Here is a 22,351-nt window from a genome sequence, read left to right as displayed (position 1 = left end):
TAGGAAGAGAGAAGAATGTATAGACAGTTGGATGGATGGATAGTTGGATGGATGGTGGATGAGGGATGATGAATGGAAGATGGATGGATGAATGGGTAGATGATAGGTGGAGGACAGATGAATGGATGGATAGATGGATGATGGATAAATGGGTAGGGGGAGAGAAGAATGTATAGACGGATGGATGGATGGTAGGATAAATGATGGATGAGGGATGATAAATGGAAGATGGATGGATGGATGAATGGGTAGATGATGGGTGGAAGATAGATGAACGGATGGATGGATGGGTAGGTGGAAAGAAGAATGTATAGACGGATGAATGGATAGTTGGATAAATGATGGATGAGGGATGATGAATGGAGGATGGATGGATGAATGGGTAGATGATGGGTGGAGGGTAGATGATGGGTGGAAGATAGATGAATGGATGGATGATGGGTAAATAGGTAGGTAGAGAGAAGAATGTATAGATGGATGGATGGATAGATGGATGAATGATGGATGATAAATGGAAGATGGATGGATCAATGGGTAGATAATGGGTGGAAGATAGATGAGTGGATGGAGAGATGGATGATGGATGGATGGGTAGGTGGAGAGAAGAATGTATAGACAGATGGATGGATGGATAGTTGGATGGATGATGTATGAGGGATGATGAATGGAGGATGAATGGGTAGATGATGGGTGGAGGATAGATAAATGGATGGATAGAGGGATAATGGGTAAATGGGTAGATGGAGAGAAGAATGTATAGACAGGATTGATGGGTGGATGGATAAATGATGGATGAGGGATGATAAATGGAAGATGGATAGATGAATGGGTAGATGATGGGTGCAGGATAGATGGATGGACGATGGATGGATGGGTAGGTGGAGAGAAGGATGGATAGATGGATGGGCAGATGGATGGGCTGATGGATGGCTGCACAGACAGGTGGACTGGTGGATGGTTGGTTGGATGAATAGAGAGGAGAGGGAATGAAGAACACAAGCAGTACTGTCAAGAGCCATATTCAAGCCTATAAGGGGCAGAGGTCCTCAGGCCCTCCATCTCCTAGCAGGCTGGCTTTCATGACAACAGAGGCAGGGAATCCTCAGGGCCACAGAGACTATGATCAATTAACCAGATCACTCTACACGTTCCAGAGGAAAGGACCTGTACAGTAGGGCAGAAGGCAGTCGCGAGACGAAGGGCCACGGCCAAGGCCTCATCAGAGCAAGGTGCAGCTACCCAGGTGCACCCCCAGGGGTCCCTGGTCAGCTGGTTCCCTTTGTCACTCCCTTCCCCCCTGCAGTGGGTATTTCTCTTTGTCTAGATTCACACGCGACTCCCCTGCTGGGCCATAGGCATCCAAGGGGCAGGGGTCACACCGCCACGGGGTTCCACCCACATCCGGCAGATGGTTGGCGTTTGCTGAGTTTGCAGCGAAAGTGAGACTTGGCTATGAGTGTAAACTGAAGCATCTCAACACTGTCACCCCCAGGGTCAGGGCAGGACTCAGTGCCCAGGGGAGGCTGCTTAACCAGCTGACTCCGCGTGGCTGACAAGTGAGGAGGAGCTGGCCCTTCTCCCATGGCACATCAGACACCAACCATGGGGACCACTTCACAGACAAAGGAAAACGGAGCTAGGCGCAGCTTTAACTCCATCTTTTGAAGACTCTAAAGCATCCAACCCCATTTAATCATTTTCTAGTATTTTCTGGAAAACTCAAAGTCCCAAATCCTAGTAACTGTGATCAGGTGAAATCCGTATCCCACTGAGACCCACAAAATGGCTGGAGCACAAGGGACCAGCTCAACTCTGAAGGGTCCAGGGCATCGGGGCCAGGCGTCTCCTCAAAGAAAGCATAGCTCAGAGGAACCTTGGCTGTCCCCAATATAACCTGTTTTGTCTCTCCTTCACTCAGAAATGTTGGCTTCAAAAGAAGATTTTTTAAAATGAGAATTGGAGGGAAGAAAAAAACTGGAGATACAATATTTTGCATTCCTTTGCAAGACCTTAAAAGTGTACAGATTAAATCAGACCAAGAAGAACCCAAAAAGTGAGGTTTCAGCCTCAAAAATGCCTGCTCTGTGACTAGACGCAGTGGCTCATGCCTGTAATCCCAACACTTTAGGAAGCCAAGGCAGAAGGATCTCGAGCCCAGAAGTTTGAGACCAGCCTGGACAACATAGCGAGACCCTGTCTCTACCACAAATACCAAAATTAGCCAGGCATGGTGGCACGTGCCTGTAGTCCCAGCTACTCAGGAGGCTGAGGTAGGAGGATCCCTTGAGCCCAGGAGTTCGAGGCTGCAGTGAGCCATGATCACGCCACTGCAGTCCAGCCCGGGCAACAGAGTGAGACCATGTCTCAAAAAGAAAAAAAAAAAAAAAAAAAGCCTGCTCTGATGATCAGCCCAATACCCACAGTAATTCATTCAATAAACACTTCTTAGATGCTGCCAGGTGCCAGGCACTCTCTATGAAGTAAGATACAGCAGTGAGAAGAAAACAAAACCCCTGCCCTCTAGTACGGAGGACACATGCGCACAAACACAACGAGATCCCTGCAGTTTCAGGTGAACCATGAGGACTACGATGAAAGCAGGTGCAGGAAGAGTGGGATGCACTTTTCGAAGGCTAACCAGGAACGGCCTCTGAGAGGTAACGTTTGAGCGGCAACCCCGACGAACCAGGGTGAACCCTGAGGATAGGCCGAAGGAGAACAGGCTGCCACGGGCTGAGACAGGAGGCAGCCGGCATGCCCATCGCTGGATTCCTTCCTAGTCAGCTACCAAACGCTGAGCACTAACTGCATGCCCAGTCCTGTTACTCAAGGGGGAGGCAGGGCAGGGTAGCTGGGCCTGGTGCACAGGATTCTTGGTCCAGCCACTTACTGCACTTATAGACGACAAGGCCACCCAGCTCCTCCTGCCTCTTTGCAAACAAGCTGAACGGCAATTTGCAGTGAGTTCCCTTGGGAGAGGCACACCCATGCCAAACACAAAGGCTTCAAAGCCCAAGCCCCTCTCCAGCGGCTTTTCCCGAAACCCGCCCCCTGTGGTCCTTGTCCCATGACATGGAGGGGAAAGGGAGGGAGGTCGGGAGCCCCGACCACCAAGGCTGCACTGGAAGATAAATCTCCTTCGTCTGCACCTGCTCATCCCCATGTACACACCTACCTGCATCTCAATTAACTAACAAGTCGTTTGGGGTAAAGAACAGGTCCTTGCACAAGCCTTTACATTTTTTCCACAAGTCAAGGTGAAAGGAAAATATGAGAAAAATACCTAAGTAGTTCTTAGTGGGAAATACTCAGTTGCTATCCCAGGGAACAAAGGAGGGCCCCGGCCCAGAATGGGAGGACAAACCACGCCTCAGGGTCTACAGATTCCAGCCCCTGCTCCTTCCAGAACAATCCCCAAATGGGGCCTGCTCTTGGGTCCTACTTCCCTTGCTTTACGGCTGAAGGTGGGACCAGCACCTCAGGAAGCTCCAGGCAGAGTGCAGGAAAGTGGACGAGGCCTTTGGGATCAGACCTGGGCACCCGCCCCACCTCCTGCCCTCCATGTTCCACCCCACAGAGCTCCTAATGCCCGTGTAGACACCTCCTGCTGGCTGCCTCCAGGCCTGTGGCCTCCTGCTTGCTGTCTCCAGCAGCCTCCAGGCCTTTCACAGGCCGTTTCTGCAGCCCAGACTGCCTTTTCCTGCCCTGCTCCACTGCAGGGCTAACTCCTAAATGCGCCTTCCTCCCTCCAGCAGGCCCGTATTGAATGTGCCTTCATCCCTCCAGCAAGCCCATATTGAATGGGCCTTCATTTCTCCAGCAAGCCCACAGTGAATGCGCCTTCATCCCTCCAGCAAGCCCATATTGAATGGGCCTTCATTTCTCCAGCAAGCCCATACTGAATGCGCCTTCCTCCCTCCAGCAAGCCGATATTGAATGCGCCTTCATCCCTCCAGCAAGCCCATAGTGAATGCACCTTCATCCCTCCAGCAAGCCCACAGTGAATGCGCCTTCATCCCTCCAGCAAGCCCATATTGAATGCACCTTCATCCCTCCAGCAAGCCCACAGTGAATGCGCCTTCATCCCTCCAGCAAGCCCATATTGAATGGGCCTTCATCTCTCCAGCAAGCCCATACTGAATGCGCCTTCATCCCTCCAGCAAGCCGATATTGAATGCGCCTTCATCCCTCCAGCAAGCCCATAGTGAATGTTCCTTCATCCCTCCAGCAAGCCCATAGTGAATGCTCCTTCATCCCTCCAGCAAGCCCATATTGAATGGGCCTTCATTTCTCCAGCAAGCCCATAGTGAATGCTCCTTCATCCCTCCAGCAAGCCCATATTGAATGCACCTTCATTCCTCCAGCAAGCCCATATTGAATGCTCCTTCATTCCTCCAGCAAGCCCATACTGAATGCACTCCCTTGATGTTCCTGGAATTGTTTTAGGCTCTGGGACAAAGCAGGGAACAAAGCAAAGCAAATTCCTGCCTTCGCAGAGCGGCATATTCTTTCAGCAATTTTCCTTGGTCTCTTTTTTCGCCTTGCATGTAGAGTCCAAGTCCTACAAGGTTCCATGTAATATGACATGACTCCACCTTATTTGAAAGTCGTCTTGACCTTCACATCACCCATTCTACCTTGGTCTCCCCCTGAGACCATCACCAGCACCCAAAATACTTACCAACCACCCGATCTCCTTTCTTCACACCCATTTTCCTCATTGCTGCTGCAAACAAAGCCACTTCTTGCCTCAGCTCTTCAAAAGTCACCTTCACAATTTCCTCTTTGCCTTCCCCTGGGAAGAGAAAAAGGGTAAATTGTACACAGATCACTGCAAAAAGAAAAGTTGCAAGCCAGACACTGAATGAAAAATCCCACCTGTTTCAAGGCAGGTTATTAATCTACACCCAGGGAAAACAGAAGCAGGGAACACAAGCAAGACACAGGTCCACTTAACCTCACACAGAAGAAAGGCTGTGAGAGTCAGCCGAGCAAATACACTGAAGACTGCGTAAAGATTCTCTATTAGGCCGGTGCAGGGGCTCATGCCTATGATGTCAGCACTTTGGGAGGCTGAGGTGGGAGGATTGCTTGAGCCCAGGAGTTCAAGACCAGCCCTGATAACAGAGAGAGACCTCCATCTCTACCAAAAACGTAAAAATTAGCCAGGCATAGTGGCACACGTCTGTAGTCCCAGCTACTCAGGAGGCTGAGGCAAAGGATCACATGAGCCATGATCGCACCACTGATCTCCAGCCCGAGCAACAGTGTAAGACCCTGTCTCAAAATAAATAAATAAATAAATAAGATTTTCTACTGGGAATGCTTTTATTAACTGAAGAATCCTTTGATTATAATTGTGGGGGTTTTTTTAAATTACGGATTCACAAGAAGTTTCAAAAAAAGTACAGAGAGGTCCCATGTCCCCCTCACCCAGCTTCCCCAGTGGTTACAATCCTCCATAACCAGAGTACACCAGCAAAGACAGGAAACAGAAATGGATGCAACATGCATGTGTGTGGTTCCACAAAACAGATGTGGATGCGATGTGCATGTGCGTGATTCCCCGAAACAGATGTGGATGCAACGTGCATGTGTGTGGTTCCACGAAACAGATGTGGATGCAACGTGCATGTGCGTGGTTCCATGAAACAGACATGGATGCAATGTGCACGTGTGTGGTTCCACGAAACAGATGTGGATGCAAAGTGCATGTGCGTGGTTCCACGAAACAGACATGGATGCAATGTGCACGTGTGTGGTTCCACGAAACAGATGTGGATGCAACGTGCACGTGTGGTTCCACGAAACAGACATGGATGCAATGTGCACGTGTGTGGTTCCACGAAACAGATGTGGATGCAACATGCACATGCGAGGTTCTCTGTCACCTTACGGAATTTCCTGCAACCACCACAATTAAGATATAGGACATTTCCACCACCCCAAACCCTTCCTTTCTGTTGCACCTTTATAGTCATCCCTGACCCCTACACCACCCCCACCCCGGGCAATCACTTACATATACTCTAGCTCTATAATTCTGCCATTTCAAGAATGTTATATAGGCTGAGAGAAGTAGTTCATGTCTATCATCCCTGCTCTTTGAGAGGTTAAGGCAGGAAGATCACGTGAGGTTAGGAGTTCAAGACCAGCCTAGGTAAGATAGTGAGACTCTACAAAAAATGTTAAAACTAAGGCTAGGCAGGGTGGCTCATGCCTGTAGTGCCAGCGCTTTGGGAGGCCAAGGTGGGCAGGTTGCTTGAGCTCAGGAGTTCGAGACCAGCCTGGACAACATGGTAAAACCTCGTCTCTACAAAAAATTTTTTAAAAGATTAGCCGAGCATGGTGGTGCGTACCTATAGTCCTATCTGCTCGGGATACTGAAGTGGGAGGATCACCTGAGCTCAGAAGGTTGAGGCTGCCATGAGCTGAGATCACACCACTGCACTCCAGCCTGGGCGACAGAGTGAGACTCTGTCTTGGAAAACAAAAAAATTTTTTTAACTAGCCAGGCGTGGTGGTGTATACCTGTAGCCCTAGCTACTTGGGAGGCTGAGATGGGACAATCACTTGAGCCCAGAGGTTTAAGGCTGCAGTGACCTATGTTCGTACCACTGCACTCCAGCCTGAGCAACAGAGTGAGACCCTGTCAAAAAGAAAGAAAAGAAAGGAAAGAAAGGAAGGAAAGAAAGGAAAGGAAAGAAGGAAAGGAGGGAAGGAAGTGAGGGAGGGAGGGAGAAATGTTACATGAAATATAGAAAGTGATCCTTTTTTTTTTTTTCTGAGACAGTCTTGCTCTGTTGCCCAGGCTGGTGTATAGTGGTGCAATCTCAGCTCACTGCACCCTCCGTCTCCCAGGTTCAAGCACTTCTCCTGCCTCGGCCTCCCAGTTAGCTGGGATTACAGGCGCCTGCACCTAATTTTTGTATTTTTAGTAGAGATGGTGTTTCACCATGTTGGTCAGGCTACTCTCAAACTCCTGACCTCAGGTGATCCACCCACCTCGAACTCCCAATGTGCTGAGATTACAGGCGCAAACCACCGCACCCAGCCAGAAGGTGACCTTTTAAGATTGGCATTTTTCATTTGGTGCAATGCCACTAAAATTCACTTAAGTTATTGCATGCATCAATAATTCACTTCTAGGCCGGGTGCGGTGGCTCACGCCTGTAATCCCAGCACTTTGGGAGGCTGAGGCAGGTGGATCACCTGAGGTCAGGAGTTCAAGACCAGCCTGGCCAACATGGTGAAACCCCGTCTCTACTAAAAATATAAAAATTAGCCGGGCGTGGTGGTGGACGCCTGTAATCCCAGCTACTCAGGAGGCTGAGGCAGGAGAATTGCTTGAACCCAGGAGACGGAGGTTGCAGTGAGCCAACACAGTGCCACTGCACTCCAGCCTCAGCGACCGAGTGAGACTCTGTCCCAAACAAACAAACAAACAAACAAATTCACTTCTTTTATTGCTCAGTAGTATAATTTTTTAGAAGATTAAAAGTGACACAAGCTCACTGTCAAAAACTTGGATAGCGCAGAAATAAATAAATAAATAAAATGATCAACCACCCCAGTTATCAAAGAAATGTATGTTAAAACAGGAAGATACCAATTTTTGCCTAACTAACAGACTGCACAAATGGGAAGGGACAGTGTCTAGCCAGACTCCACAATGGCCCCCCAGTGACCCCTGCCCGCTGGTATTCACACCTGACATGGGGAATCGATGGGTTACTGTGGAAATGACAATGACTTCTGAGCTGTGGTCATAAGAGACACTGCAGTTCCCATCTGGCTCACTCTAGGGGATGCCAGCGGCCATGCTGTGAGGTCACTGAGGAAGCCTCTGGAGGAGGCAGCCCACACGAGGAGGAACGAGGCCTCCCACCAACAGCCACGTGAGCTCACCATCTTGGATGTGGTTCCTCTAGCCTCAGTCAAGCCTTCAGATGCCTGCAACCCCTGCCAACATCCTCACTGCAACTTGATGAGTGATCACTCAGCTAAGCCACTGCTGGATTTGTAACCCACAGGAACTGGGAGGTAAAAAATGTTTGTTCTAAACTATGGCTTTCAGGTAATCTATGACATGGAAAGATAACTAATACAAGTAAGACTCAGTGTCGTGAAGGTACAGGAAAATGATTTGAAGATAATTTCTACAGTATAGAAGTTACTCTTTTGACCATTAACCTTGATGCAAATATTTTGCTCCTGATTGATCATCGCTTTTCAGTTCTATAACATGAATTACCTCTTTGTGTGTGTGTGTGTGTGTGTGTGTGTGTGTGTGTGTGTGTTTGAGACAGAGTCTCGCTCTGTCGCCCAGGCTGGAGTGCAGTGGCACCATCTCAGCTCACTGCAACCTCCGCCTCCCAGGTTCAAGCAATTCTCCTGCCTCAGCCTCCCGAGTAGCTGGTACTACAGGCACCCGCCACCACACCAAGCTAATTTTTGTATTTTTAGTAGAGACGGGCTTTCACCATGTCGGCCAGGCTGGTCTCGAACTCCTGACCTTGTGATTCTCCCGCTTCGGGCTCCCAAAGTGCTGGGATTACAGGTGTGAGCCACCGTGCTGATGAATTATCTCTTTTAGAAAGTGAATAAACATCCTAATTTCCCTTTGGCATAAATCTGGCTTTTTCCAGCCAGGTGTTATAGCTCACACCTGTAATCCCAGCACTTTGGGAGGCTGAGATGGGAGGATCACTTGAGCCCAGGAGTTTGAGATCAGCCTAGGCAACATGGGGAGACCCCATCTCTTAAAAAAAAAAAAAAAAAAAATGAAATGAAATAGCCAGGCACAGTGGCACATACCTGTGGTCCCAGTTACTTGGGAGGCTGAGGTGGTAGACTTGCTTGAGCCCAGGAGGTCAAGGCTGCAGTGAGTCGTGACTGCACCACTGCACTCCAATCTGGGCAACAGATCAAGACCCTGTCTCAAAAAAAAAAAAAATCAGGCCGGGCGCAGTGGCTCATGCCTGTAATCTCAGCACTTCGGGAGGCGGGCGGATCACTTGAGGTCAGGAGTTCAAGACAAGGCTGGCCAATATGGTGGAACCCCTCTCTACTAAAAATACAAAAATTAGCTGGGCATGCTGGCACGTGCCTGTAATCCCAGCTACTTGGGAGGCTGAGGCAGAAGAATATCCTGAACCCAGGAGGCGGAGGCTGCAGTGAGCCAAGATGACACCATTGCACTCCAGCCTGGGCAACAAGAGTGAAACTCCATCTCAAAAAAAAAAAAAAAAAGTTTTTTTTTTCCTATTTGCCTAGAGTTGTATGCGTCTGCCCTTCGTCCTTTCCTTGCTGCCCTGGGGTAGCCTTTTTGTTACCTCTCCCACAACCCCAGCCCAGAAAACTTTCCATCATGTGAAAATACTTGGTAAGCTGATAGCTACTCTTCAAAAGTAAAATGTGCTGCGCAGGCAGCTGTTCTAACAATCTCAACACGGATGTGCTAATGCATGTTGTTTGCTCTACTCGCTGGAGCATGAAGGCAATTGTGCACATATACGTATTTTTTTAAGCAGGGCATCGCATGGCCTCGACGGGGATTACCCATAGGAGAGATGAGTTCTGCTGAGAACACCTGAGTGAGCGTACAGCAGAGCTCCGTGAGCACCTGCACCCAGCTGGGTAAGGAACAAGTCAGGAAAATATGCAGAAAATGAAACACAATGATCTTAAAGCCCCCGAGCCAATAATCGGCTGCTTAGGCCCCTGCTTAAGTACGGGATGCGATCTGTAAACTGTGATCACTGGCATAAGGGTCCTTATTCCCACTGCAATTATAAGGAAGGGAAAAGCTCATTAAAAGAAGGGGCTCTGCCAGGCATGATGGTTCACGCCTGTAATCCCAACACTTTCAGAGGCTGAGGCGGGTGGATCACTTGAGGTCAGGAGTTCAAGACCAGCCTGGCCAACATGGTGAGAAACCTCATCTCTACTAAAAATACAAAAATTAGCCAGTGTGGTGGCGCACACGTGCAACCCTAGCTACTCGGGAGGCTGAGGTGGAAGGATGGCTTGAACTGGGGAGGTGGAGATTGCAGTGAACCGTGATCACGACACTGCACTCCAGCCTGGGTGACAGAGCGAGACTCCATCTCAAAATAAAATAAAATAAAATAAAAAGGCCAGGCACGGTGGCTCATGCCTGTAATCCCAGCACTTTGGGAGGCCGAGGCGGGTGGATCACAAGGTCAGGAGATCGACACCATCCTGGCTAACACAGTGAAACCCCGTCTCTACTAAAAATACAAAATATTAGCCGGGCGTGGCGGCAGGCGCCTGTAGTCCCAGCTACTCAGGAGGCTGAGGCAGGGGAGTCGCTTGAGCCTGGGAGGCAGAGTTGCAGTGAGCCGAGATCAAGCCACTGCACTCCAGCCTGGGTGACAGAGCTAGACTCTGTCTCAAAATAAATAAAAAGTTAATAATAATAAATTTTTAAATTATTTTAAAAAATATTTTAAAATAATATTTTAAAAAATATTTTAAAATAATATTTTAAAAAATATTTTAAAATAATATTTTAAAAAATATTTTAAAATAATATTTTAAAAAATATTTTTAAATATTTTAAATTTTTAAATATTTTTAAATATTTTTAAATATTTTTTTAAAATATTTAAAAATAATTTTTAAAAAGGGGGGGCTCAAATACTTAAAAGAGAAGAGATGGTGGGAGAAAAGAGGAGACAGGCTAAGGTAAAGGGGTAGGCGGTGTGAAACAGACACAGAATTATAACCCTACCTCCTTAACCCACCCTCGAGACAGGGCTGGGTTTAAAAAAATAAAAGGTAACTGGCTGGGTTCAGCCAATACTGTATATAACTGAGAGAGAGAGAGAGACACCCCACCCAGTTCAGTCTCCACCCAAACACCCATATTACAAGTTCTGGGAAGACTGGCTTATTTCATCACTAGGAATCAAGTATATTTTTAGTTTTTTAGTTTTGGGTTTAGATTTTTAGTTTTGGGTTTTTGGGGGTTTTTTTAACGATTTACATTGGACCGTTCCCACTTTCCAGGAGAAACCAGGACCTCATGAAGTGTCTGAGACATTGGGTTAAAGCACACACATTTAAAGGGACCAGGAAAAGAAAAGAGATGCAGCGTTCTCGTTCTCCTTCTCAGGATTACGAAAGAGGCGACTGGGTTGGCACCCTAGGGAGGTTCCCACACGCACTGCAGTGCCTGGGGCAGGCCAGTCTCAAAGGAGCCTCTTAGGGATCAACAAAATGTGGTCTGTCTGTACTGTGGAAGATTACTAGGACATAAAAGGAATGAAGTGCTGATCCATGTTACAGCGTGGATGAACCTTGGTAACACTGTGCTGAGCAAAAGCAGCCAATCACAAAAGGCCACATATCGTATGATCCAATTATACAAAATGTCCAGAACAGGGAAACCCAGGAAAGAAAGCAGAGAGGTGGGTGCCAGGAGCTGGGGGAGGCAGGAACAGAGAGTGACTGCTAACTGGTATGGGGTTTCCTTTCGGAAAATGGAAATGTTCTGGAACTAGGGGTGGTAGCTGCATAACCTCTTGAAAAATGCTAAAAACCACTGAGCTGCGTGCTTTAAAAGGGTATTTCTGTGGTATATGAATGATATGCCAATTGGAAGAAAAGAGCTGGCTGGACGCGGTGGCTCATGCCTGTAATCCCAGCATTTTGGGAGGCCAAAGCAGGTGGATTGCTTGAGCCCAGGAGTTCGAGACCAGCCTGAGCAACATGGCAAAACTTCATTTCTACAAAAAAACTTAAAAAAAAAAATTAGCCGGACACAGTGGTGCATGCCTGTGATCCCAGCTACTCAGGAGGCTAAGGTGGGAGGATCGCTTGAGCCTGGGAAGTCGAGGCTGCAGTGAGCCACGATCGTGCCACTGCACTCTAGCCTAGGCAATAGAGTGAGACCCTGTCAGAGGGGTGACCCTGGGGATGCAGAGATGGAGCACGGAGCAGTCCCCTAAGTCTCCTTTCCCATGATGCAATCCCTTCCCGTTCTCCACCCAGCAGCCAGGTCACCACGGGATCACCCAGCCCTTGCTCAGAACCCTGAGGATGGCCCACTCCCTCTCATACCTCTGCACACTCCTGGACCCACCACCGAGGCCCCCCAGCTCAGCCTTCCTGGCTGTTCCCCACAGCCACAGAGCCTCCTCCAGCCCCTCCTCCTTCTTCTGGCTGTTCCCTGTGCCTGGGAACATGACTTCTGCAGACATGCGGGGAGGAGATTCCAGGTACAGGGGTCAGCCAGAGGAAGGCTTCTTCAAGTTCCGTCGACTCCTCCAAAAAGGCTTTCCCTGGCAGCCCTATCTAAAACAGCCCTGCATCCCACCCCATCGTCCCTTTCCCATCACGATACTTTACTTATTCTTCCAAGCATATGTTTTCTTACTTATTGTTAAACCACCACGCTTTGCCCCCCGGAACATCAGCGTCTCCCAGGGCAGGCAGCTTGTCTCCTTGCAGAGGACACTTTTTTTTTTTTTTTTTTTTTTGAGACAGAGTCTTGCTCTGTCACCCAGGCTGGAAGGCAATGGCACAATCTTGGCTCACTGCAACCTCCGCCTCCCGGGTTCAAGCGATCCTCCTGCCTCAGCCTCCCGAGTAGCTGGGATTACGGGCGCCCGCCACCACGCCTGGCTAATTTTTTGTATTTTTAGTAGAAATGGGTTTCACTATGTTGGCCAGGCTGGTCTCGAACTCCTGACCTCGTGATCCGCCCGCCTCGGCCTCCCAAAGTGCTGGGATTACAGGTGTGAGCCACCACGCCCGGCCCTAAGGAGGCATTTAATACAGATCTGAGGAACGAATGGATGAGCAGACAGGTGGGCACGCAAAGGGTATGGGAGAGCCAATCAGAGCCCTGACCCCAGACCACCCATCTACTCTGCCCTGAGCGTGTCAAGGCTGAGAACCAAGGAAAACAGCAATGGAACACTAACCAGCCCCAAATGGTACATTGAGACTTTGCTCCATGGCTCTTCACCAGGAATGTGCATCAGAAGTGCCCATGGGCTTTGAAAATATATGGAAGTCTGGGCCCCAGCCCTGGAAGATGTGTCCCAGTAAGTCTCGGTGGGAACTGGACTGCCATGATCTTTAACAACTTCACAGGGGCTGCTGGTCCTTCCCATGATGGCAGAAGGGAGGCCCTGCTCTGTAGCCTGGGCAGGGCCACTCACTGCCTGTTGCCAGTGGTTTGGTTTCTTGTGCTGATCTAGGGAGTGAGTGAAGTTTCTTGGAAATTTAAGAAAATGGAAATTCATTTTCTGATGAGTATTTTATACCACGGTGAATTAATCTTTCTCTGGCTTCTAATAAAAATTGCCAACTTGGGCCGGGCACAGTGGCTCACGCCTGTAATCCCAGCACTTTAGAAGGCCAAGGCGGGGGGATCACCTGAAGTCAGGAGTTCGAGACCAGCCTGGCCAACATGGGGAAACCCCATCTCTGCTAAAACTACAAAAATTAGCCGGCCATGGCGGTGCTCGCCTGTAATCCCAGCTACTCGGGAGGCTGAGGCAGGAGAATCACCTGAACCCAGGAGGCAGAGGTTGCAGCAAACTGAGATCACTGCATTCCAGCCTTGGCAACAGAGGAAGATTCCATCTCAAAAAAAAAAAATGCCAACTCAGAGACTCATTTTCGCATTTAATATAAATTGTCAACTGTTTCTGTGTATGTTGGCCTTATTTCCATGATTAGAATGTAATATTCTGGAGGCAGAACACGACTTCAGTTTATTTCTGAGTCTTACATTGCAAGATGTCTTAGACACAATGAGTGTCCAATAAACTCTTGCTGAACATACAATTTTTTTTTTTTCTTGAGACAAAGTCTCGCTCTGTCGCCCAGGCTGGAGTGCAGTGGCGCAATCTCAGCTCACTGCAAGCTCCGCCTCCTGGGTTCACGCCATTCTCCTGCCTCAGCCTCCTGAGTAGCTGGGACTACAGGCGCCCGCCACCACGCCCGGCTAATTTTTTGTATTTTTAGTAGAGATGGGGTTTCACCATGTTAGCCAGGACGGTCTTGATCTCCTGACCTCTTGATCCGCCTGCCTTGGCCTCCCAAAGTGGAATACACAATTTAAAAATAATAATAAATTTTAAAAAGCTACACAGGGGCCGGGTGCAGTGGCTCATGTCTGAAATCCCAACACTCTGGGAAACCAAGATGAGAGGACTGCTTGAGCCCAAGATTTCAAGACCTGCCTGGACAACACAGCAAGACCCTGTCTCTACTAAAAAAAAAAAAAAAAAAAAAAAAAAAAATCAGCCACGCATAGTGGTGTGTGCCTGTAGTCCCAGCTACTCAGGAAGCTGAGGTGGGAGGATTGCTTGAGCCTGGGAGATTGAGGCTGCAATGAGCCAGCCATTATCATGCCAGTGCACTCCAGCCTGGGCCACCACACCTGGCCTCTGTACCCAGCCTCAACTTTATTTTAAAAGGAAAAGCCAATGGGAAGAGATTCTAGTTATAGTTCCATCATTAACTTTCTGTGTGACACAAGCTAGTTACTTAATACTGAGTATCTCCATTTTGCCCATAAAGCATGACCACACACTGGCCCTTTCCCCTCCCCAGCAAAAATAAAGTCAACAGAAATCTTAATTACGTCAGAAAGGTGCCAACATATGGTTTGGAAATCCTATCTCTCCAAATATGTGGCACTGCATGCATGCACCGTCTAGAACTTCCACGGAGGAAACCCCAGGTCTTGCCATCAGGACTTACTTGCAACGTAAAGGGCAACTCTGTCATTCTCTTTGTGCCGCAGGAGGTTTTCTGCATAGTTGAGCCGACTGCCTTTGAACCACTCGGGGACATCTGCGATTCCTTTCGATGTGTCCACAACCTATAGAGAATGACAACAAACCAAGACGCACACACACGAGACTACGTCACAAATCAGCAAAACATGAGACTATGCCACAAATCAGCAAAAGCGGTTCTGCTTCCCAGGAAGCCAGCTCACTCATTGTTCCAGAGCATTTTTAAATCATTTTATGGACTGAACTCTGAACTGGCCTAAAAGCTAGAAACTGAAAGTAGGGATTAATGCCAACAGAAAACAACCATCCCCAGTAACATATGTGTTCCACAAATATTCATTAAACACCTACTCAATGAGAGATCCTGAAGACAAAGACGACACCCAACACGTCAGGCTCTGCCCAGACACACGGAAACCAGGAGAGCAAGCTCCGTGACCACCTGCCCCTTGCCCACAACTTTTAGGGGTTTCAGCCTTTGCTTCCTTCCTTGGAGTGCTGGAACCTTGATTTTTATTGTCAAAGTCCCAAAAGATCAACATTTCAAAATGGTTTGCCCCAAAGAGACAATAAATTCGACTTTGAATGGCAGGACTCTCTTTTTCCAGACATTTATTGATTTACAGTGTAAGGAGTTGAAGTTTTTCTCAACTGCGGGTTAAAAAAATAACAAAACTCCAGCCAGGCGCAGTGGCTCACGCCTGTAATCCCAGCACTTTGGGAGGCCGAGGTAGGCGGATCACAAGGTCAGGAGCTTGAGACCATCCTGGCTAACATGGTGAAACCTCGTCTCTACTAAAAATACAAAAATTAGCCAGGCATGCCAGCGTGCGCCTGTAGTCCCAGCTGCTGGGGAGGCTGAGGCAGGAGAATGACGTGAACCCGGGAGGCGGAGCTTGCAGTAAGCCAAGATCGCACCACTGCACTCCAGCCTGGGGGACAGAGCGAGACTCCATCTCAAAAAAAAAAAAAAAAAAAACTCCAGCCGGGCACAGTGGCTCACACCTGTAATCCCAGCACTTTGGGAGGCCAAGGCAGGCGGATCACGAGGTCAGGAGTTTAAGACCAGCCTGGCCAACATGGTGAAACCCCATTTCTACTAAAAATACAAAAATTAGCCAGGCGTGGTGGCGGGCGCCTGTAATCCCAGCTACTCAGGAGACTGAGTCAAGAGAATCACCTGAACCCAGGAGGTGGGGGTTGCAGTGAGCCGAGATATACTCCAGCATGGGTGACAAAAGCGAGACTCGGTCTCAAACAAAAATAAAGAACGAAACTCCTAATAGTTTAAAAAACTAATGCCGAGCGCGGTGGCTCACGCCTGTAATCCCAGCACTTTGGAAGGCTGAGGCAGGCAGATCATGAGGTCAGGAGATCGAGACCATCCTGGCCAACATGGTGAAACCCCGTCTCTACTAAAAATACAAAAATTAGCTGGGCATGGTGGCGCATGCCTGTAATCCCAGCTACTCGGGAGGGTGAGGCAGGAGAATCGCTTGAACCAGGGAGTTGAAGGTTGCAGTGAGCCGAGATCACACCACTGCACTCCAGCCTGGCAAAAGAGCAAGAATCCATCTCAAAAAAAAAAAACTATGACAATGTGGCCAGGCATGGTGGCTAATGCCTGTAATCCCAGCACTTTGAGAGGCTGAGGCGGGTGGATCACCCAAGGTTGGGAGTTTGAGGCCAGCCTGGGCAACATGGCAAAACCCTGTCTCTACTAAAAATACAAAAATTAGCCAGGTGTGGTGGTGCATGACTATAATCCCAGCTACTCGGGAGGCTGAGGCAGGAGAATTGCTAGAACCTGGGAGGTGGAGGTTGCAGTACGCTAAGATGGCCCCACTGCACTCCAGCCTGGGCAATAGAGCAAGACTCCATCCCAAAAAAAAAAAAAAAAACTACAACAATGTAAATGTACTTAATATCACTGAAGTGTACAGTTTAAAATAGTTAAGATGGTTACATAATAGTTTATGATATATGTATTTTAACATAATTAAACCTTTTTTTTTTTGAGACAGGGTCTGGCTCTATTGCCCAGGCTGGAGTGCAGTGGCACAACCACAGCTCACTGCAGCCTCGACCTCCTGGGCTCAACCGATCCTCCCACCTCAGCCTCCTGAGTAGGTGGGACCACAGGCATGCACCACCATGCCCAGCTAATTTATTTTTTTTGAAGACAGGGTCTTGCTTTGTTGCCTAGCCTGCACTCAAACTCTTGGGCTCAAGGGATCCTCCCATCTTGGTCTGTCAGAGTGCTGGGATTATAGGTGTGAGCCACTGCACCCAGCCCCAAATATTTAAAAATTAAAAACAAACAAACAAACAATCAAAACTACTATTTAGGATCTCTCAAGTTCCCAGGACAGGGCCTGGGGTCCCCATACAACAGAGAATTAACAGGCTGCAAAGTTCTCGATGAGGTCTGTGATAATTTAATGCCAGTTCTCTAGGGCAATGGCTTTTTCCCAACTGCATGAGGTTGTAAAAAGAAGATACGATTCAGTATTCCCCAAAATTAGCATTTCACTTTGAAGCACGACCACAAAAAGAGATGACGTCCACGGAAAATCTCTACTTACCTCATCATACACGCGTGAGAAGACAATTCCACTGAATTTCCAGAACTCTGCCCAGAAGTCTGAATATGACTCAACGGACCAATGGTACAAGTCATCATAATTCTCTAAAAATGAAATAGCTCAGATTAACCTTAGAAGGGAAATTTTGGCAATTCATTAATAAGATGGACACACCTCAGGAGCCTCGGGCATGTCCAAGCGAGCCAAATTCATCTGAGGAGAAATGATCTGGGGGAGAAGGAGCTTAATTTGTATTGACGCAAACCCAACACCACTAGTCCCCAAAAAGAACAAAAGCCGATGAGGTGATGTTTTGAGTCACCTTCAGTGATTTTATATTTAACCACCATGCCTAAGAACATAGACTCTAAAGCCCGAATGCCCAGGTTCAAATCCTGGTTCTGCCACTTATTAGCTTTGTGACCTCAGGCAAGTGCAAAATGGGGATAATTAATAATCCCCCTCCAGCCACAGGGCTATTGTGAGGATTTAAATGAGCACATGTAGAAAGTGCTTAGAACAGGGCCTTGGAAATTACCACCGTGGCATTAGGAGTTTGCCATTATTATACCATACAACCTCAGGAAATTTATAGTCAATACAATGGGTAGTCTGTTGATGACCTCTCAAGGCCAGTATAATGTCGGGGGGTATTATTACTTATTTTGATTTTTGAATAAGCAATATGTTCACAAGACTCAAAATTACAAAAGTGTAAAAAGTTACATGGAGGCCGGGCGCGCTGGCTCACGCCTGTAATCCCAGCGCTTTGGGGGGCCGAGGCAGGTGGATCATGAGGTCAGGAGCTCAAGATCAGCCTGGCCAAAATAGTGAAACCCCGTCTCTACTAAAAATACAAAAAAAATTAGCTGAGCATGTTGGCAGGTGCCTGTAATCCCAGCTACTTGAGAGGCTGAGGCAGAGAATTGCTTAAACCTGGGAGGCCAAGGATGAAGTGAGCGAGATGGCACCACTGCACTCCAGCCTGGGCGACAGGGCAAACTCCGTCTCAAAAAAAAAAAAAAAAAAAAAAAAGTTAGAAGGTAAAAGGTCTCCCTCCTTTTATTCCACAACTTTTTATGCCCAGGGGAGTTCCCCCTTGCAGATTCCAAACAACTATTACCCACCATCAAGACGTGAGCTGGAAACTTGATACAAAGAGATGTATTTAACTCCTAAAGGAAATGTGACTTCACTGACAAACTGACCCCAGACTCGCTGAGGACTCTTCACCCTCTCAACTGCATAGGATCCAAGTGGACTGGCCACAGTGAGCCAATCAGTCCTTAGGGATAGGAGAATTTTATCCTGTCGGGGACCAGGGGAAGCCATACAGTGCTTCTGTTTCAAAGCACAGCCTTGCTGGGGCTCCAGGAAGGCAGAGACTAGCAGGGATATAATAACGTATCAGAAAGATGGCCAATGAGGTATCAGGAATGGGGAAAAAGGCATGATACAACCGCTGAGCTGAATTATCTCACTGCCATCAGTCAAGTCAAGCTTGTCCATCCTCACTGTTCCCAGCCCCGGTGGGGAAGACAGGAAGAGACACGATGCTCCCTGCCCTTCAGCAGTGTCCCTTCTGACTGTGGTGTCCAGGAATGGTCCTCAGTTATGCTGGACAAGGAGGGATCACAAGAACTGGGGCAGGGACAGCGGAGAGGATCGCTTTAGCCCAGAAGCTCAAATCTGCAGTGAGCTATGATCCCACCACCGCACTCCAGCCTGGGTGGGTGACAGAGTGAGACCCCATTTAAAAAAAAAAAAAAAAGGCCAGGAGCAGTGGCTCACACCTGTAATCCCAACCCTTCGGGAGGCCGAGGTGGGTGGATTGCTTGAGGTCAGGAGTTTGAGACCAGCCTGACCAACATGGTGAAATCCCATCTCTACTAAATACAAAAAATTAGCTAGGTGTGGTGGTGCATGCCTATAATCCCAGCTACCTGGCAGGCGGAGGCAGGAGACTCTCTTGAACCCAGGAGGTAGAGGTTGCAATGAGCCGAGATCATGCCACTGCACTCCAGCCAGGGCAACAAGAGCGAAACTCTGTCAACAACAACAACAACAACAAAAAGTCTATCACAAAAGGGCATTCGCCAACAGCATTGCTAAGGAAGGCAGACGCGGCCAGCCCCATGAATCTGGAAGGATGCAGCCACAACGGCCTCTTGACACCACAAGGACCCTGGGAGACGACAGCAAAAGTGGCCGACTTCAGATGGAAACTTTCCCACTGTCAGCAACTCAGCCCTCTCATCAAATGCGACTCTTCAGACACACTCTTCTGCTCCCACGCTCCCCGCCTCTACCGGGGAGGACGCTGCAACCGCAAGCCCAGGTCTGATTCAGCCTGTGCAAGCTGCTCACACTTAAAAGCCTGTTCTCGCTTTTGTATGGGCTACTTCGTGAATTTGCATCTCCACCTTGTGCAGGGATCACGCAAATTTTTCTACCTAGTATGTGTGCTGCCAAAGCAAGCACATAAATCCATTTTTAAATGAAATTCCGGCTTCTCCTGAGAAAAGTGAGTACCTGACTGTGGTCATCGGCCAATAATTGTCACCTCCAGGCATTCATGGCCCTCTATGGTCCCCTTCCCAACCTGAGAGGGCTGATCTGTGTCACCAACAGGGTATTGTGGAAGTAGCCAAACGTGAGTTCCAAGGCCAGGTTGTAAGGGTCACTGCAGCCACATGGCTCTCTTGGGTCACCTGCTCCAGGAGAAGCCAGTGAGGACGCTCACGCAGTCCTAGGTGGCATATGGCAGATGCCTCCCGCACTACCTTGCTGCCACCACCAGTACTAACTTACCGCCATGTGAGTGAGCTCTTGGGGACGGGTGCGTTCCCACTGCAGCCCCTCAGGGACCCTGAGCCAGAACCACCCAACTAGCCACTCCCCAGTCCTGACCCACAGAAACTCAGAGGTGATAAAGGTTTATTCTTGTTTTAAGTCGCTAACTTTTGGGCTGATTTGTCACCAGCAATAGGTAACAAATGCATTGACCACACCACATAGTGAGGATTAGCTAGAACTAAGAACAGCTGCCTCACCGGGCCCTCAGGCAAATGCCAGAGGCAACAACTAACCAGATGGCAGACTACAGCTCCACCGCCTCCAGCTACAAAGTCTTAACTGGGACTTCGTGCCTTGGTTTGTTCAGCTGTGAAATGGGGCTAGTACTACCACCCACTTGATAGGATTACTGACAGGATTACATCAGTTGAGACATATCAGGTGCTAGATGGAGCCTGGCATATAGAGAGAGCTCACTAAATAGTAACTATTATTATCTTGGGCACCTGTCTGGTCCCTACAGGCTTCTGAATTTTCAGCCCTTCTTCCTCTCCACCTACGAGAATCTTGGCCAGCCTACACCTTCAAACCTTAGCTGAAGATTTTATCTGCCCTTTTTTTATTATTCATTTTCTTAGAGACAAGATCTTACTCTTCTGCCCAGGCTGGAGTGCAGTGGCATGATCATAGCTCACTGCAGCCTCTAAGTCCTGGACTCAAGCAATCCTCCTGCCCCTGCTGCCCAAGTAGCTGAGATTACAGGCTATCCGCCCTTCTAAACCGCATTCTCTGCTAAACCCAGCACACTGCTGTTGTGCTGGACCCCTATTAACTCCAATAGATGGCACCAGATTCCAGAGATCTGGAAGCAGTGAGCCAGACATAGGGTTTATTGGAAACTTACCTACAGGGATGGTCTGGGGGCAGCAGGCTGGACAGGAGAACCGCAACCACTTGTAAAATGCACGCAGTTTATACAGCACCTTCACTTAGCACCCTCCCCTAGCAACTTCCACCTGGTAACCTTTACTTAATCCAAAAGAAAGGGCCTCAATCCCCCTGTAGAGCTTGCATTCCACGGGATGGGCCGGGGGTTCAGATGTTTCTCATAGACAAGGAATAAATCCAGGTTGGCCACTCCTGGATTCCTTAGCTTGGAACTCTGAACACACATTCTTCTGAAGTCACAGCCGTCAGGTGCATCTGTCATACAACAGTGCAGTACTCAGAATGTCAACACCAATGCCCCATTCGTGGAATGCCCAGTGTCCACTAACTTGTGGCACTATCTTCACATGGGCTCTCTCCCCTAGCCCCCGGAGCTATTTGAGAACAGGGCCCAAGCCTTCTATTTCTTGGCAAACTCCATCCCAGCTGCTTGCACAGAGAGCCGACGTGCAGCTTGTGGTACACAGAAGGACACTTGGCACAGTCCTCCAAAAGAGCATGCCTTTGAAACTGGTGCCACCTCCCTGCCTCCTAATTACAGAGGGCTAGTATATGCAGCACGTCTGCCAGAGCTTGCTAGAGGCCTGGAATCACAGGCACATATGCCAGGCTGGAGCTGCAGCCGACCCCAAGGAAGTCTGCATCAGAGGACTCCAGAGCCCCACGTGGATGTGCAGGGAGTGCACAGGTGGCTTCAGCTGGAAGCAGTGACAGGAACCAACCAACCTGTGGCTCTGGTAGTGGAAAAGAGGGTGGGTAACCCTACCAGAGCCTCCCAAAATGCAGGGATAGAAACTTCCTGCCAACCTTGGTTTGGGAAGACGGGCTCATGGAGAGGCGGCCGGAGTGGGGAACGCCCCTCCCTTCCTCCCTGAAGCCTGCAGGGCTGGAGCAAGGCTGCTGAGTATGCCTTGCTCTCTACTGACATCCAGTCCAAAGCATGACCCCATACTTTATACAGGCTACAAGTGAGCCTCTGCTGAGACACAAAGGAGAGGATACAAGTTCACGGGCACTGTCTTTAAGCAATAAGAATGCTCACAGCCAGGCGCGGCGGCTCACGCCTGTAATCCCAGCACTTTGGGAGGTCAAGGTGGGTGGATCACAAGGTCAGGAGTTCGAGACCAGCCTAGCCAATATGGTGAAACCCCCGTGTCTACCAAAAATACAAAAAAATTAGCCAGGCTTGGTGGCGCATGCCTGTAATCCCAGCTAATCAGGAGGCTGAGGCAGGAGAAT

The 22,351-nt window shown here is 48.7% G+C and overlaps 1 protein-coding gene across 5 annotated transcripts in view; it reads right to left on the bottom strand.

The window, feature by feature from the left end:
- Positions 1-22,351, bottom strand: part of AACS (acetoacetyl-CoA synthetase) — a 79,013-nt gene that overhangs the window by 52,770 nt on the left and 3,892 nt on the right. For all 5 annotated transcript variants that reach the window (XM_054443497.2, XM_054443496.2, XM_054443498.2 and 2 more), the window contains exons 2-4: positions 17,369-17,472; positions 14,746-14,866; positions 4,682-4,795 (exon numbers count right to left, since the gene is read on the bottom strand). In XM_054443497.2, the coding sequence (XP_054299472.1) occupies positions 4,682-4,795; positions 14,746-14,866; positions 17,369-17,472 (339 nt within the window). The remainder of the gene's footprint in view (positions 1-4,681; positions 4,796-14,745; positions 14,867-17,368; positions 17,473-22,351) is intronic.

Source organism: Pongo pygmaeus, chromosome 10 (genome assembly GCF_028885625.2).
Source record: "Pongo pygmaeus isolate AG05252 chromosome 10, NHGRI_mPonPyg2-v2.0_pri, whole genome shotgun sequence".
Lineage (NCBI taxonomy): Eukaryota > Metazoa > Chordata > Mammalia > Primates > Hominidae > Pongo > Pongo pygmaeus.
This window is presented reverse-complemented; position numbering and strand designations above follow the sequence as displayed.